Raw genomic sequence first — 13,095 nt, 5'->3', positions numbered from 1 at the left:
TAAGTGGAAAGAGATTGGTGATGGGAACTATGAAACGATTAATAGTAGTGCAGATTCAGTAAATAGTCTGACAGTGTTGATGGAATTATTTGTTTAGCAGATAATAAAAAGAAGAGCAGAAGAAAGAACTCATTAGAAAGTAAAGGCATAACACCTAAGGTATTTTCATCATCTATAGTAACACTGTATAATTGCAGCAAGGGAAACAAAAACTGAATATTCAAGATTAACTAGAAGGCTTAAAGGCACTTCTAGATGATAACTCTTTCAGTTGGCCAATTTTTCTTCTTTTTACTTTTGAAACAGAGCAGAATATAACTGCACTGCTAGGACTATTGAAGTTATCAGGGCACTGCAGGCAATTGTGCACTGAGAATCTGTAGTATTTGCAGGGAAACAACAGATAATCACAGTGTATCCTTCTTGGCTAATATGTGACTGATTGTCTGATTTTTCTCCCCCAGTTCTTGAATCAGGAGAATAACATTGTGGAATAAATTGTTCTCCTGTTTCCCAGGTTAAGGAAAACAAATGATAGATTCCCTGTGGTTGCTTTGCCCTCCCATTAAATGTCACCAGCCATGAGAAATAGCCATCAGGAGGTAACCCTACATGTGGCAACTAAATCTCCTGTAGCAATATTTTATTTTAAAAAATCTTTTACGAAATATATGGTTTTATCACTTCACTTTCTTGGTAACTTTACTTTAATCCAAATTTCCTGTGTGAACTTTTTTAAAAATTGAGTTATAATCTCTTACGTGACGGATGGCGGGGGTGTTCCTATTGCTGGACATTCCAACTCTAGGTGGCTGTGGAGAATCACAGTGTGGTCTGAAGATTCATTGCCTCCTTCCAAACTTGGTGGAACTAGGAGGAAGAGACAGTGCGGGGGTGGGGAGACAGGAGGGAAGGAAACTGAATCCTAGGTAGAAATATTTTCAAAATATATTTACAGGTTTTAAAATAATCTTCAAATATCTTTTTTACTATCCTCGCTCTTTCTGATATGTTACGGTGTTTCCTTGAACAAATTGTGCATTGAGGCTTAGAGCACCTACCAGTGGTGGGTTGCCCCCAGTTCAGACCGGTTCTTGTGAACCGGTAGTAAAACTGGGGGGAGGCTCTGCCCACTGACCCCGACGTCATCACGTGAGTGAGCGAAGCGAGCGAATGAGCACGATCCCGCTGTGAACTGGTAGTAAAGGTAAGTAGAACCTACCCTTGGCGCCTACACTCAATCCTCATTATCTGCAGGGGTCATTTTCTTGTGAGCATGTTTATTAGAATGGCATGGAGACTTGTTAACATGCCAAATGCTGAAAGAACAGGACTAGGATTTCCCTTGTTGTGGCTCACATCAATGTTGATTTTCCCCCTCCCCCCCTACCACTTCGAGGTACAGTAGACCAGGGAAGAAATAACAACTATGTATAAAAACCCTACCTTTATTATAAGGTTACAGTCACAACATTTTGAAAGTCTGAAAGTACTTTTAGTCTCCTAAAAACTAGGAAAGGTCCTTCCTGAGATGCTTTATCCATCCTCATACCTACTTCACACTTAGATTTTGTTTATCAGACCACTATCTAGCCTGTAACTCTTCCCCCTGTCACTCAAGGTCATCCCTACATCCTATTACACTTTCCCTAATAAAGTTTTTCCTGATTAATTAAAAATATTACAAGACTGTAACTCTGCAGCTGTAAGGGAAAATCCAAAACTCATGTTGCAACTGTGTCGGTCTAATAGTCTATATTCTTTTTATATAATAATCAACATATTTATAGGTAAAATTGGAACCAATTTCAAGACAATATCAGATCACCATCTAATAATATTTATTTTATTCCTTTTCTAAATGCCAAACAAGTTACCCTTTAACTTTTGTTACGTACAGATTTTGCACTAACTTGCATTGAAAATACCAACTGCAATATTTCTACAAAGTTTGCAAAAGCATTCTAGTGGTGCTTTAGATAGAGAAGGAAAAGAAACATCAGCCACTAAGAAACTGTCATCTCAAATATCATATGGATTGGAAATGCAGAAATTGTGTACAAAGAGCCATGGTGGTGCAGTGGTTAGAATGCAGTACTGCAGGCTAATTCTGCTGACTGCCAGCAGTTTGATTTTCACCCGCTCAAGATTGACCTAGCCTTCCATCCTTCCAAGAGCAGTAAAATGAGGACCAGGTTGTTGGGGGCAATAGGCTGACTCTGTAAACTGCTTATAGAGGGCTATAAAGCATTATGAAGTGATATATAAGTCTAAGTGCTATTGCTAAAATAAATACTGCCTGTAACTTCCACATTCTTTGAAAATGCAAAGAAAACCAAATAGCAATAGTGCTTAGACTTATATGCCACCCCATAGTGCTTTACAACGCTCTCTAAGTGGTTTACAATGTCAGCTTATTGCTCTGGGTCCTCATTTTATTGACCTCAGAAGATGGAAGGCTGACTCAACTTCAAGCCTCATCAGGATCAAATTCCTGGGCAAAGTAAGCCTGCAATACTGCATTCTAACCACTGTGCCAGCAGGGGTCCTAAAATAAAAAATAATGCTTAATTCCATGGTTTCTACCCACCAAGGATTTGCACATCATATTTGATCTCCTGTTCCCCAGCTATGCTGGTAGCTACACACACGTATTGGCCATGGTCAGTCACAGCAGCATTCAGGATCTCCAGCTTCTTCCCACCAGACACAACATGGAGGTTGTCACTTGCTGTAACAGGAACTCCATCCTTCAGCCAGGTTAACAAGGGAGGGGGATTGCCAGCTGCATTACATTCCAATATAAGTGAACTTCCAACAACTACTTGCTTGTTTTGGATGGTTTCACTGACACCCTCAATAACTGGTGGTACTGGAAGAAAAGGAAAAAAAGAGGAGGTTTCCCCTCCCCACAAGGAAGCATTGTTACAATTGATTTTTTTCTTTTCTCAGCCTAAGGAATTTTCTTTTATGCTAAAAGTGATATATGTTCTCCATGGATCCATACACCATAGTGTAGATATCTTCTTTTAGTTAAACTGATTTATGTTGTTGAAGGATAATTTAAATATATAGATAATAGCCGCAGAAGAAGAACCAGGCTGCCAAAGTCATTAATATCGTCAGTAAATCTTTTGATTCTTTCAAAAATGATGACACAAGAGCAATGATGTCATTAATATGAAGTATGAAAGTCACAAATTATATATCATGATAGACATTAGATCAGTTTTTCCCCCTTCTCCTCTCATGTCACCTTTTGAGAAAGGAGGATAGAAAGCATAACATGGATGGCCAAGAGAGAGAGAAAAGAGCTCAGTGACACTTTTTTATAGGAAGGCTCACCAATGATGGAATTCATTCTGAATTCTGAATTTTCTCAGATGAGAAAAACGATAGAAGACAACTAGTTTCTTCCTCCTCTTTCTTACCCAAGTTATGCAGTGATTACCGCTCTCATTTGAACATGCTGATAGCTTAAAGCAAAAACAAGGTGCAAAAAACTCACCAGCCAAGAGGAGACTGGAACATTTAAAGACCAGAAATTGCCAGAATTCACAAATCAACCTCCAGCACTGCAACAGTATTGCATACAGACAAATAGCATATGATGATATCATTTCTTACCGTAGACATCCACTTGGAATAATTTTTCAGCCATTCCAGCTTCGTTAGTTGCCTGGCAGGTATATTGAGCTGAATCAGAGACTTGAGCATGAGGAATCTGGAGAAATTGTCCATGTTCCAAATAAAGGGCTTGGGGTCCAGAAATAATTGGGTTTCCATCTTTATACCATGTTATTTTAGGAACTGGAATTCCTCTTGCTGCACACTCCAGCTTTAAGGTGGTATGTAGCAATGCTGATACCTCAGTGGTAATATTTTCTCCTTTAATTGTAGGTGGAACTTTGTAGAAAAGGAATAGAAAAACAGACAATAAGATGCAAAAACAAAAATACAAAATACCCTATTAGCAAAGAAAACAAACAAATGCAACATTAAACAAATCAACTCACTTGATCTGGTCATTTGTATTTCTCACTTGAAACACAAATGACCAGACTCAAATTATCCTACTTGGGACATATTATGAGAAGACCTAACTCCCTGGAGAAGTCTCCAATGCTTGGAAAGTTAGTTAGCATGTTAATAGGAGATCTAAGAAAGAAAATTTCCAAACCTTTGATTCGGCTTTTGATTAATTTTGTGTGATAGTTAATGCCAATCCTTTGCATTTTAACTTTAGATATTGATTTTTTCTTAAAATACGTGGTTGCTGTGTTTTATGTAGTTTTAACATTTTTTATTTTATTTATTTATTTATTTATTTATTTGTCACAACAATATATATAAGCATCACACAAAAAGATTATATAGTATATAAACATATATATATGAGGGAATATTAGGAGGTATAAGCTTCTTTATATATATAAAGAAAAGAAAAACAATAGGACAGGAATGGTAGGCACGTTTGTGCTCTTATGCACGCCCCTTGTGGTCCTCTTAGGAATGGGGTGAGGTCAATAGTAGAAAGTTTTTGGTTAAAGTTTTTGGGATTATGGGAAGAGACCACAGAGTCAGGTAAAGTGTTCCAAGCACTGATGATTCTGTTACAGAAGTCATATTTTCTGCAATCTAGATTAAAGCGGTTAACATTAAGTTTAAATCTATTGGTTGCTCTTGTATTATTGCAATTAAAGCTGAAGTAGTCTTTAACAGGAAGGACATTACAATAGATGATTCTATGAGTCAAACTTAGGTCTTGTCGAAGGCAACGGAGTTCTAAGTTTTCTAAGCCTAGGATTTCAAATCTGGTGGGATACGGTATTTTGTTGTTTTCAGAGGAGTGAAGAACTCTTCTTGTAAAATACTTCTGGACATGTTCAATTGTATTGATGTCAGAAATGTGGTGAGGGTTCCAGACAGGCAAGCTGTATTCTAGAATTGGTCTAGCAAATGTTTTATATGCTCTGGTTATTAGTGTAGTGTTTTTGGAAAAGAAGCTACGCAAGATTAGGTTTACAACTCTTAGAGCCTTTTTTGCTATGTGGTTGCAGTGGGCTTTGGGACTTAGATCATTTGATATGAAAACTCCAAGGTCTTTAACAGGGTGGGGGCAGTGGTGTGATTCAAATAATTTAACAACAGGTTCTCTGCCCTAATGATTTCTTCCAACAACCAGTTCACCAAACTGCTCAGAAAGTTAACAACCGGTTCTCCCGAAGTGGTGCGAACTGGCTGAATCCCACCACTGGGTGGGGGTCATCTGTAAGGTAATGTCCATCAAGCGTGTACTTAGTGTTTGGGTTTTTTTTCCAATATGTAAGACTGAGCATTTGCTGGTTGAGATTTGGAGTTGCCAAGTTTTAGACCAAGCAGTTAGATGATCAAGGTCTTTTTGAATGGTAGATGTATTGTCGGTGGTGTTAAATAGTTTGACACAAAAAAAAGAGAACACAATTATTTGAGATATGGTCACAAAGATCATTTATGTATAGTATGAAGAGTGTTGGTCCAAGAATGCTGCCTTGAGGAACACCACACTCTTGACAGGAACAGGGTTTGATAGAGCATTGCCAATTTTGACCACTTGTTGTCTGTTAGACAGAAAAGCAGATATCCATTTGTGAAGGGGTCCTGAAATGCCATAGGATTTTAGTTTTAGGAGAAGTTTATCATGTACTACTGAGTCAAAAGCTTTGCAGAAGTCTATGTAGATTGCATCTATTGTTTTGCCTTGATCAAGATTTGTAGTCCATATGTTTTTACAGTGGAGAAGTTGTAAGTTACATGATAATTTTCTTCTGAAACCAAATTGTTTATTAGAGAGTAGGTTGTTTGTTTCTAAGTGTAAGGTAATGGATTGGTTGATGATTGATTCCATAACTTTGTAGGTAACGCAGCACAGAGAGATTGGTCTGTAATTTTCAACAAAGCCGGGGTCTCCTTTTTTGAAGATTGGGATGACTGTGGCTAGTGACCAAAGTTTGGGAAGGGAACTAGTCATGAAAGCTTTATCAAAGATTATGCTTAGGGGTTCTGCTATATTAGTGGAAAGTTTTTTTAAGAAGTATGCACATATTCCATTGGGTCCAATAGATAACGATGGTTTCAAGTTATGAAGAGCTTTTCCAACATTATCTTTTGTGAAATCTATATGTGTTAAGTCGTCATACTCATCGTTGGTACGATTTGGGAATGTTGGATATGTGACGTCGCTGTTAACAAAAACTGAGCCAAAGAATATGTTAAAGAGGTTTGCTTTAACTGTTTCGTCATTGCATTCTTTGCCTTTAGAATCTTTTAGTGATGGGATGGATCTTGAGCTAGTGAGATGGATCTTGAGCTAGTGGGATGGATTTTGTGAGCTAGTCTGAGACTCCTTTCTTCAAAGGAAAGTGGGACATATATTTCTTTAAAAATAATAAAATATTGAAAGCTAAGGACTGAAAATCAACTTTATCCTTAAAATGCAACTTAGGTATTAGGTCTGTGCACATTTCAAGAGTGAACTGGAAGAAGTGCTTCAGTCGTTATGCAAGCTCAACACTTTTCCTGCTAATTAAAAGAACCACAACCTTTTTGAGGATTCCATGTGAGCCAGTGGTGAAATCCTGCCGGTTTTGTCTGGCTCGCTTGAACCGGTAGTGGCGGCAGTGTGTGTTTCGGTGAACTGGCAGCGGCGGCAGCGCGAGGCTCTGCCCACCCGCCCAGACGTCCCATTTAAAACCAGGAAGTAACCCTTTTTTTACCTTCTGCGCATGTGCAGAAAGCTTTGTGCATGCGCAGAGGGTCAAAAAATGGATGATCGGCACGTGCACTTTCAAACCAGTAGGGAAGGTAAGTAGATTTCTCCCCTGATATGAGCCTGTAAAAAGATGCCACTGCTTAAGGAGCTGACTCTATGAAATGACCTTTAAACCGGTTGTATCAGGCCCATGAAAAACTTAAAAAAGATACAGATGCTTTAACAATTGGAGGAGAGATGCTGCAGATGCTACCCTTACATAAGGCCCAAAATGATTCTTCCAAATCAGTTTCATACTGCATAGCCCTATAACACATGCAAGGACAGGAATTCCAGAATATTCATATTTATTTATATTTAGGGCTGTCTGTGTAGATTGCAAAAATCTGGACAACCATTAGATAACAAGGTAATAATAGAAATTCTAATTCCTTAATTCCTTATAATGGTTTTTCAGATTCTTGCATCTCAGATCTGGTAGCCCTATTCATGATGGGTTTTATGTTCAAAATATTTTAAAGTCCATCTAACAAAGGGCAACCAACTTAGCTGCAAAAATCTATATGGCTACCAGGTCACAGCTAAGAATTAGAGTTTGGATTATTGCCATATAGTTGTCATCTAGATTTCTGCAGCCCTAAACTATAACAATCTGTTTACTGGTGGAGGATTTAGAGGCTGGAGCTGCAAAACAAGAATTGGAGCTGCTTAGATAGCATATAAGCAATAGCAGCTCATTCCTCTGGCCAGCTAGATCTTCATGGGGATCCCAAAGTTTCATTCAATTACCTCCCATTCTCAGTAAATCAACTGAAATAAACACAGTTATTTTAAGATTAAGGATGATAAATGGAAGGTAAACAAAGTTATGGAAAAAAGATCCTAAGCATCTTTAAAGATTTTCACTTTCACCATACCCATTTGGGGGGTTTCTGCTTACTTTTATCTTTGCCCCATCAACATGAAATACCCAATTCAGGAAGCATTGCAAATCCTCCTTAAACTGCATGTATGTGTAACTAAGTGAGAGCAATGAGACAGAAACATGGCACACACATCTCTGGAGAAGTCATATATCTAAAGACCTTTATAAAATTTAGGGTAGAGATTTGAGATCTTTTGATGAGCTCCAGTTGGCCAAACATGATATCTTTCTAATTATAAGGGCCAAGGACTGTAAGAACATATACACATGTAAAAGCAGTTGAAATTAAAAGAAAAAAGTTGTCTTGATAGTCACTGCATTGCTAGCCAACTCAGTACTTTAAAAAGAAAACAGCTTCACTAAAGACGTTAAATTTCACCCAAGAAACCTCCTGTGACTTTAAAAACCAGAAATATCACTTCAGTACCCTGATTTATTTATTTATTTATTTATTTATTTGATTTTTATACCGCCCTTCTCCCGAAGGACTCAGGGCGGTGTACAGGCAGAATAAAACGAACAATACAAAATACAATTAAAACAGAATTTAAAAAACTTATTTAAATTAGCCTGAAAATTTAAAAATTTACCATACACTAAAAAAACCCTTTTAAAATTAATAAAATTGATGATTTCAATATGTTTTGAAACCCAGAACTAGAAACCCTTGCTCTTCAGGCAAATATATATTCTTCAAGCCTATAATAATGATTGTAAAATAATCATATGCAGATGCTTATAAATGACACTCATATGGTGTAATAAACAAGTGCTAAATATGATGGTGGAAATGTATTCATGCTAACATACAACTTATGCTGCCAGAATGAATAAAACCCTACCTGCGATGGTTTTCAAAGATAACATACACTAAAAATGTAATTTCAGGCATAGTGAACGGTAAAGAAACCATGAATATACTCAAATGTATGGCATATCTAGGTAAGGGGATACTTTAGCCTACTAATCTAAGCAATTTTCCAACTTCCATACCCGATTTGAACAGATCTTCAGAGTCATTTACTCTGATGGAGAAAAGAACAGATTTTTAAGAGAAATATGAGTGAAAAAAGCTTGAAGTTGAGCAGTTCAAAATATCATTTATTAATTCACATGTATTCAGACTGCTGCATTTTTATAGATATTATTTGAAGGGGAATTAAATGGTTTAAAGTAGCTCCATCTATTATATCACATATAAATGTAACAGCAGAGTTACTTGCTATTTAGTACTGAAAATTCTTTCTCTTTTATTTTCCTTGTTTGTATCTCATCTCAGGGATTTGGTAAATAATTTTGAATATGAATTTTGAAGGCAGCTAACAAAACGAAGATAACATTTATCTGGGTTTCAGATAATTTCTGAATGACTATATTTGGAGTTGAAGACACTGGGGGAAATAATTGGAAATACAACCTCATCCAAGTTTAGTTCTATTTTTAAGTGCTATAACATATGGCCATATGACATATAAGTTGACTTTGTAAAAATATACAAATAGAATGAGACTATTGCCTTATACACTGTAAGCCGCCCTGAGTCTTCGGAGAAGGGCGGGGTATAAATGTAAACAAACAAAAAAAAAAATATGGCCAGCTTGTATTACATAAACTTTCTTCCCTACAAATTATTTCCCGTTTGGTTCTCTGTCTTTCATTTACCGTATATACTCGAGTATAAGCCGAGTTTTTCAGCACGTTTTTTGTGCTGAAAAACGTCCCCTCGGCTTATACTCGGGTCTATATGGCTTATACTCGAGTTTTTTTTTTTTTAAAGCCCCTCGGCTTATACTCGAGTATATACGGCTTATACTCGAGTTGTTTTTTTTTCTTTTTTTCACATTTTACCGGACGGAAGCCCTGCCGGTGCAGTGAGAGGGCGGGGCGGGGAGCCGCCAGCCTTCTCAGCTGAGGGAGGAGGTTTCAACCGGTAGGTGCCTCATTTCCCACCCTCGGCTTATACTCGAGTCCCCAGTTTACCCCAGTTTTTGGGGTAAAATTGGGGACCTCGGCTTATACTCGGATCGGCTTATATTCGAGTATATACGGTATTTCTCCATGCTTCCATAAAGCCTTCATGCATATCAGTTATGGCCTATCCTTCGCTATTCTGGCAGTCCCCCACTGGTCTCTTGTTTCAATGACTATACAAGATTCAAAATGTTCTATCATAGCCAAACAACAGGTACAGTGCATTTCTGCTATTCTCTTCTGCCAGCCTTTATTTCTCAGGTTATGCTCGCGAATCATGATCACTGATCTACCAATCCAGTTCCATGGGGATCTACCAATCTACCATTAATCCTGGGGATCTACCAATCCACTTCAATCTTTCATTAATCATAAAAGGAAGATAAAACTTTGCTTTCAGTAAAATTCAACCTGGAAAAAGACACAGGACTAAGACTAAGAGAAATAGAGTCACTTTAAAGAATCACCATAATGATTTAGTAGTCTTCATCTACTTTACCCAGTTGTTTCTAAGTTTTGACTATCCCTACCAAAAATTATCTTCATCAGTGTGACTGGCATCACTGGGAGCCAAGTTTTTTAAAAAAAAATTCACGTGCAAGCATTTCAGATTGTGGTGAAGTATTAAACATTCTTCTTGTGCCTTAATATCGTTCAATTCCTATCCAAAATTCTTATGGCTGCATTGCATGATCAATAAATCAAATGTGATTTTGCCCAAATGAGATTAAATTCCATATTTAATCGCTCTATACTTATGTAATAAATATATTGTATAAGTATATATAAAAGTGAGTTTGACAAAATGGGAAGGTGAAATTTTGCTAGTGACATGTCAAGTTTCTACTTAGTTCCTCTCCAGCTTCACCATATATATTTTTAATTTTTCAAAATGATTTGCAAAGGAAATAGCCCCAGTCAAATAAGAAATTAAGAATTAAGGTTGAAGCAGTGTTTGACACAGTGAGGACACTGTTTCCTAGATTCAAATAAAAAAATATTTATTTCTAAATGTTTAATTTAATTTTATTAAATTTCAAAAATGTGAATAAAAAATAAACCAGCAAGAAAAATGGAAATTAAAAAGGAGACATTAAAAATGTGAAAAAAGAAAAAGAATTGCTTTCAACTTTCTTTGGTAAAGGTACAGATAAAAACTGCACCAAATTCTTATTTTAAAATCAACAATGATCCATGCTACTTCTATAATTCCATATAATTCTAATTATTAAATCCCACTTTCTGACATAAAGTCCAAAAGTAGCTTCATTAACAACACATTACTATCTCTTAAAATAGGATGTTTTCCTTTCATACTTCCCCCCCATGTTCTATAAACCCATCTCTAAATCCTCAATTCTCCTTATTAATCAAGTAAATCTTATTAATCAAGTAAATTCTCCTTATTAATCAAGTAAATCCAGTAAATTACAAAAATACTTACTAACATACATACATATATATATATATATGTATATATATATATACATATATATATATATATATATATATATATATATATATATATATATATATATATATATATATACATATATATATATATATGTATATATATATATACATATATATATATATATATATATATATATATATATCCCTCTTTACCATTAGGTCTACAATATATTAAGTCCTCTTTTTAAACATTGCAAAAAAGAAATTAAAAACTATTAAAAATTACCACACCTACCAAACCAGTCCTTATTTAGATACCCAAAAATTAATCAATTACCCCATTAGACATTTCCAAAAGAAACACTATTCAACCCAGATAACCATTCAACATCACCAGAAATAGAAAGTCATTATTTAACTATAATTAGGTAAATCAATTATATATTTTTCCTTCTTCCTCCCATCCATCCTTAAGTCCCACAAATAATCTTGTTTTCTTCTAGTATCTCACCCTCTTCTTATCATCTTTTAAAGCCTCTTGTAGTTTCCATGAAGTAACTTCAATAAATCTCTTCTATTTCAATTTGAACAAGTAATCTACAACACTTTTTTTCCAATTTTTGATTGATTATCTAATTGCATTTATAAATCCAGTTAATCCATCTCATTTGTCTACACAGAGATTTATTCATCTTCAAAAATAACTTCTGATCCAGTAAAGAGTTAAAAAAATTCAAGCATTTCACAGGTCTATAAATCAAATATTTTCTCTCATTTCCTCTTGTGCTCTGGTAATCCACCCTCAAGATTTTGTTTTACAATTGTTATATAAACAAGTCAGCTTTCCCACACAAGGATCATTTTATTCACTCTTTCAAAAAGAAAAGCTATTTCTTTCCATTTAAAGATTTTAATCTCTTTAGTTCCTCAGCTTTTTGCAAGGTAAACAAAAATCAGTAAAATGCTCAGATGTTTCTAAACATTATAATTCCAGAAATATCTTAAATCACCAAAAAGAAACACTTATCTGTACCTGGAAAAAATCTCTGTTTAACTGAAGAAGAAATTGTATTATAAATGAGAAAGAACAGTACTAATGTCCATAAATTTATGCTATACCACAGTTGCAAATGTGATGGAAGACCCACCCCTTCCAGTTACTCGGTTCTTCAGTCAGTCAGGGAAACGGTCATTTCTGCAACTTGGTCATAAAGAGGACAGTCCAGAGGACAAATGTTTTAATTTCAAATTTCCACCTTACATCCAGAGGAAGAAAAAGGGGCCCTTCCAGTAACTGGGAGTGAAACAAATGACCAAAAAAGGGATAAAATCAACTCTGAGAAATCTATTTCTGAATTTCCAACTCAATGAAAAAATACAGTGGGTTTTCAGACTAAAGATCCATTATAGCAATAGAATCTCTGGTATAACAATTAGCATGTTTATCAATAACTGTATTTTTCTTTTAAGCATTATTTTTTATAGTGATCAATTTTACAGTTTCTGCAATAAAAAAGAATGCAAAGGCACAAATGAATGAATAAATAAATGTAAGCTGAAGGAATTTTTTGATTTATTTTTTGTGGGAACACAAGAAATTGGGGTGCAGAGGCCTCTGTCATATTTATTAGCACCACACCTTAAACAGATATGCAATTCGTTTTTGTAATAACTTACTGTGGATTATGAGTCTGAGTTCCTTAAACTGTTTGCCTGCAGAATTGGTTGCACTGCATTGGTAGCGTCCTTTGTCAACTCTTCGAGCACTTTTTATTTGAAGAATCTGCCCTTTGGCCAAAACCTCAATATTAGGATCACCTAAAAAGAGGGGCCTGGAAGGGAAAATAAATATCTTAAAATGGCATCAATTTAATAAAATGTTTGTAAATAAAGCTTATATACTGACAGGTACACTACAAAGTAAAATAGTATCAAAACTTACACTGTGGGAAACCCTGAGTAATCCATTTTTGGGGAAATATAGAACAGGATATACAAGATTCTTTCCGTTTCATAAACAATTCATTTAGAAAAT

The 13,095-nt window shown here is 35.6% G+C and overlaps 1 protein-coding gene across 1 annotated transcript in view; it reads right to left on the bottom strand.

The window, feature by feature from the left end:
- HMCN1 (hemicentin 1) overlaps positions 1-13,095 on the bottom strand; it is a 292,886-nt gene that overhangs the window by 143,173 nt on the left and 136,618 nt on the right. The window contains exons 30-33 of the mRNA XM_058177873.1: positions 12,738-12,892; positions 3,628-3,906; positions 2,591-2,872; positions 762-870 (exon numbers count right to left, since the gene is read on the bottom strand). Coding sequence (XP_058033856.1) covers positions 762-870; positions 2,591-2,872; positions 3,628-3,906; positions 12,738-12,892 — 825 coding nt within the window. The remainder of the gene's footprint in view (positions 1-761; positions 871-2,590; positions 2,873-3,627; positions 3,907-12,737; positions 12,893-13,095) is intronic.

This window comes from Ahaetulla prasina, chromosome 3 (genome assembly GCF_028640845.1).
Source record: "Ahaetulla prasina isolate Xishuangbanna chromosome 3, ASM2864084v1, whole genome shotgun sequence".
Lineage (NCBI taxonomy): Eukaryota > Metazoa > Chordata > Lepidosauria > Squamata > Colubridae > Ahaetulla > Ahaetulla prasina.
The sequence above is the reverse complement of the archived record's forward strand: the minus strand, read 5'-3'. Positions and strand labels throughout refer to the sequence as shown.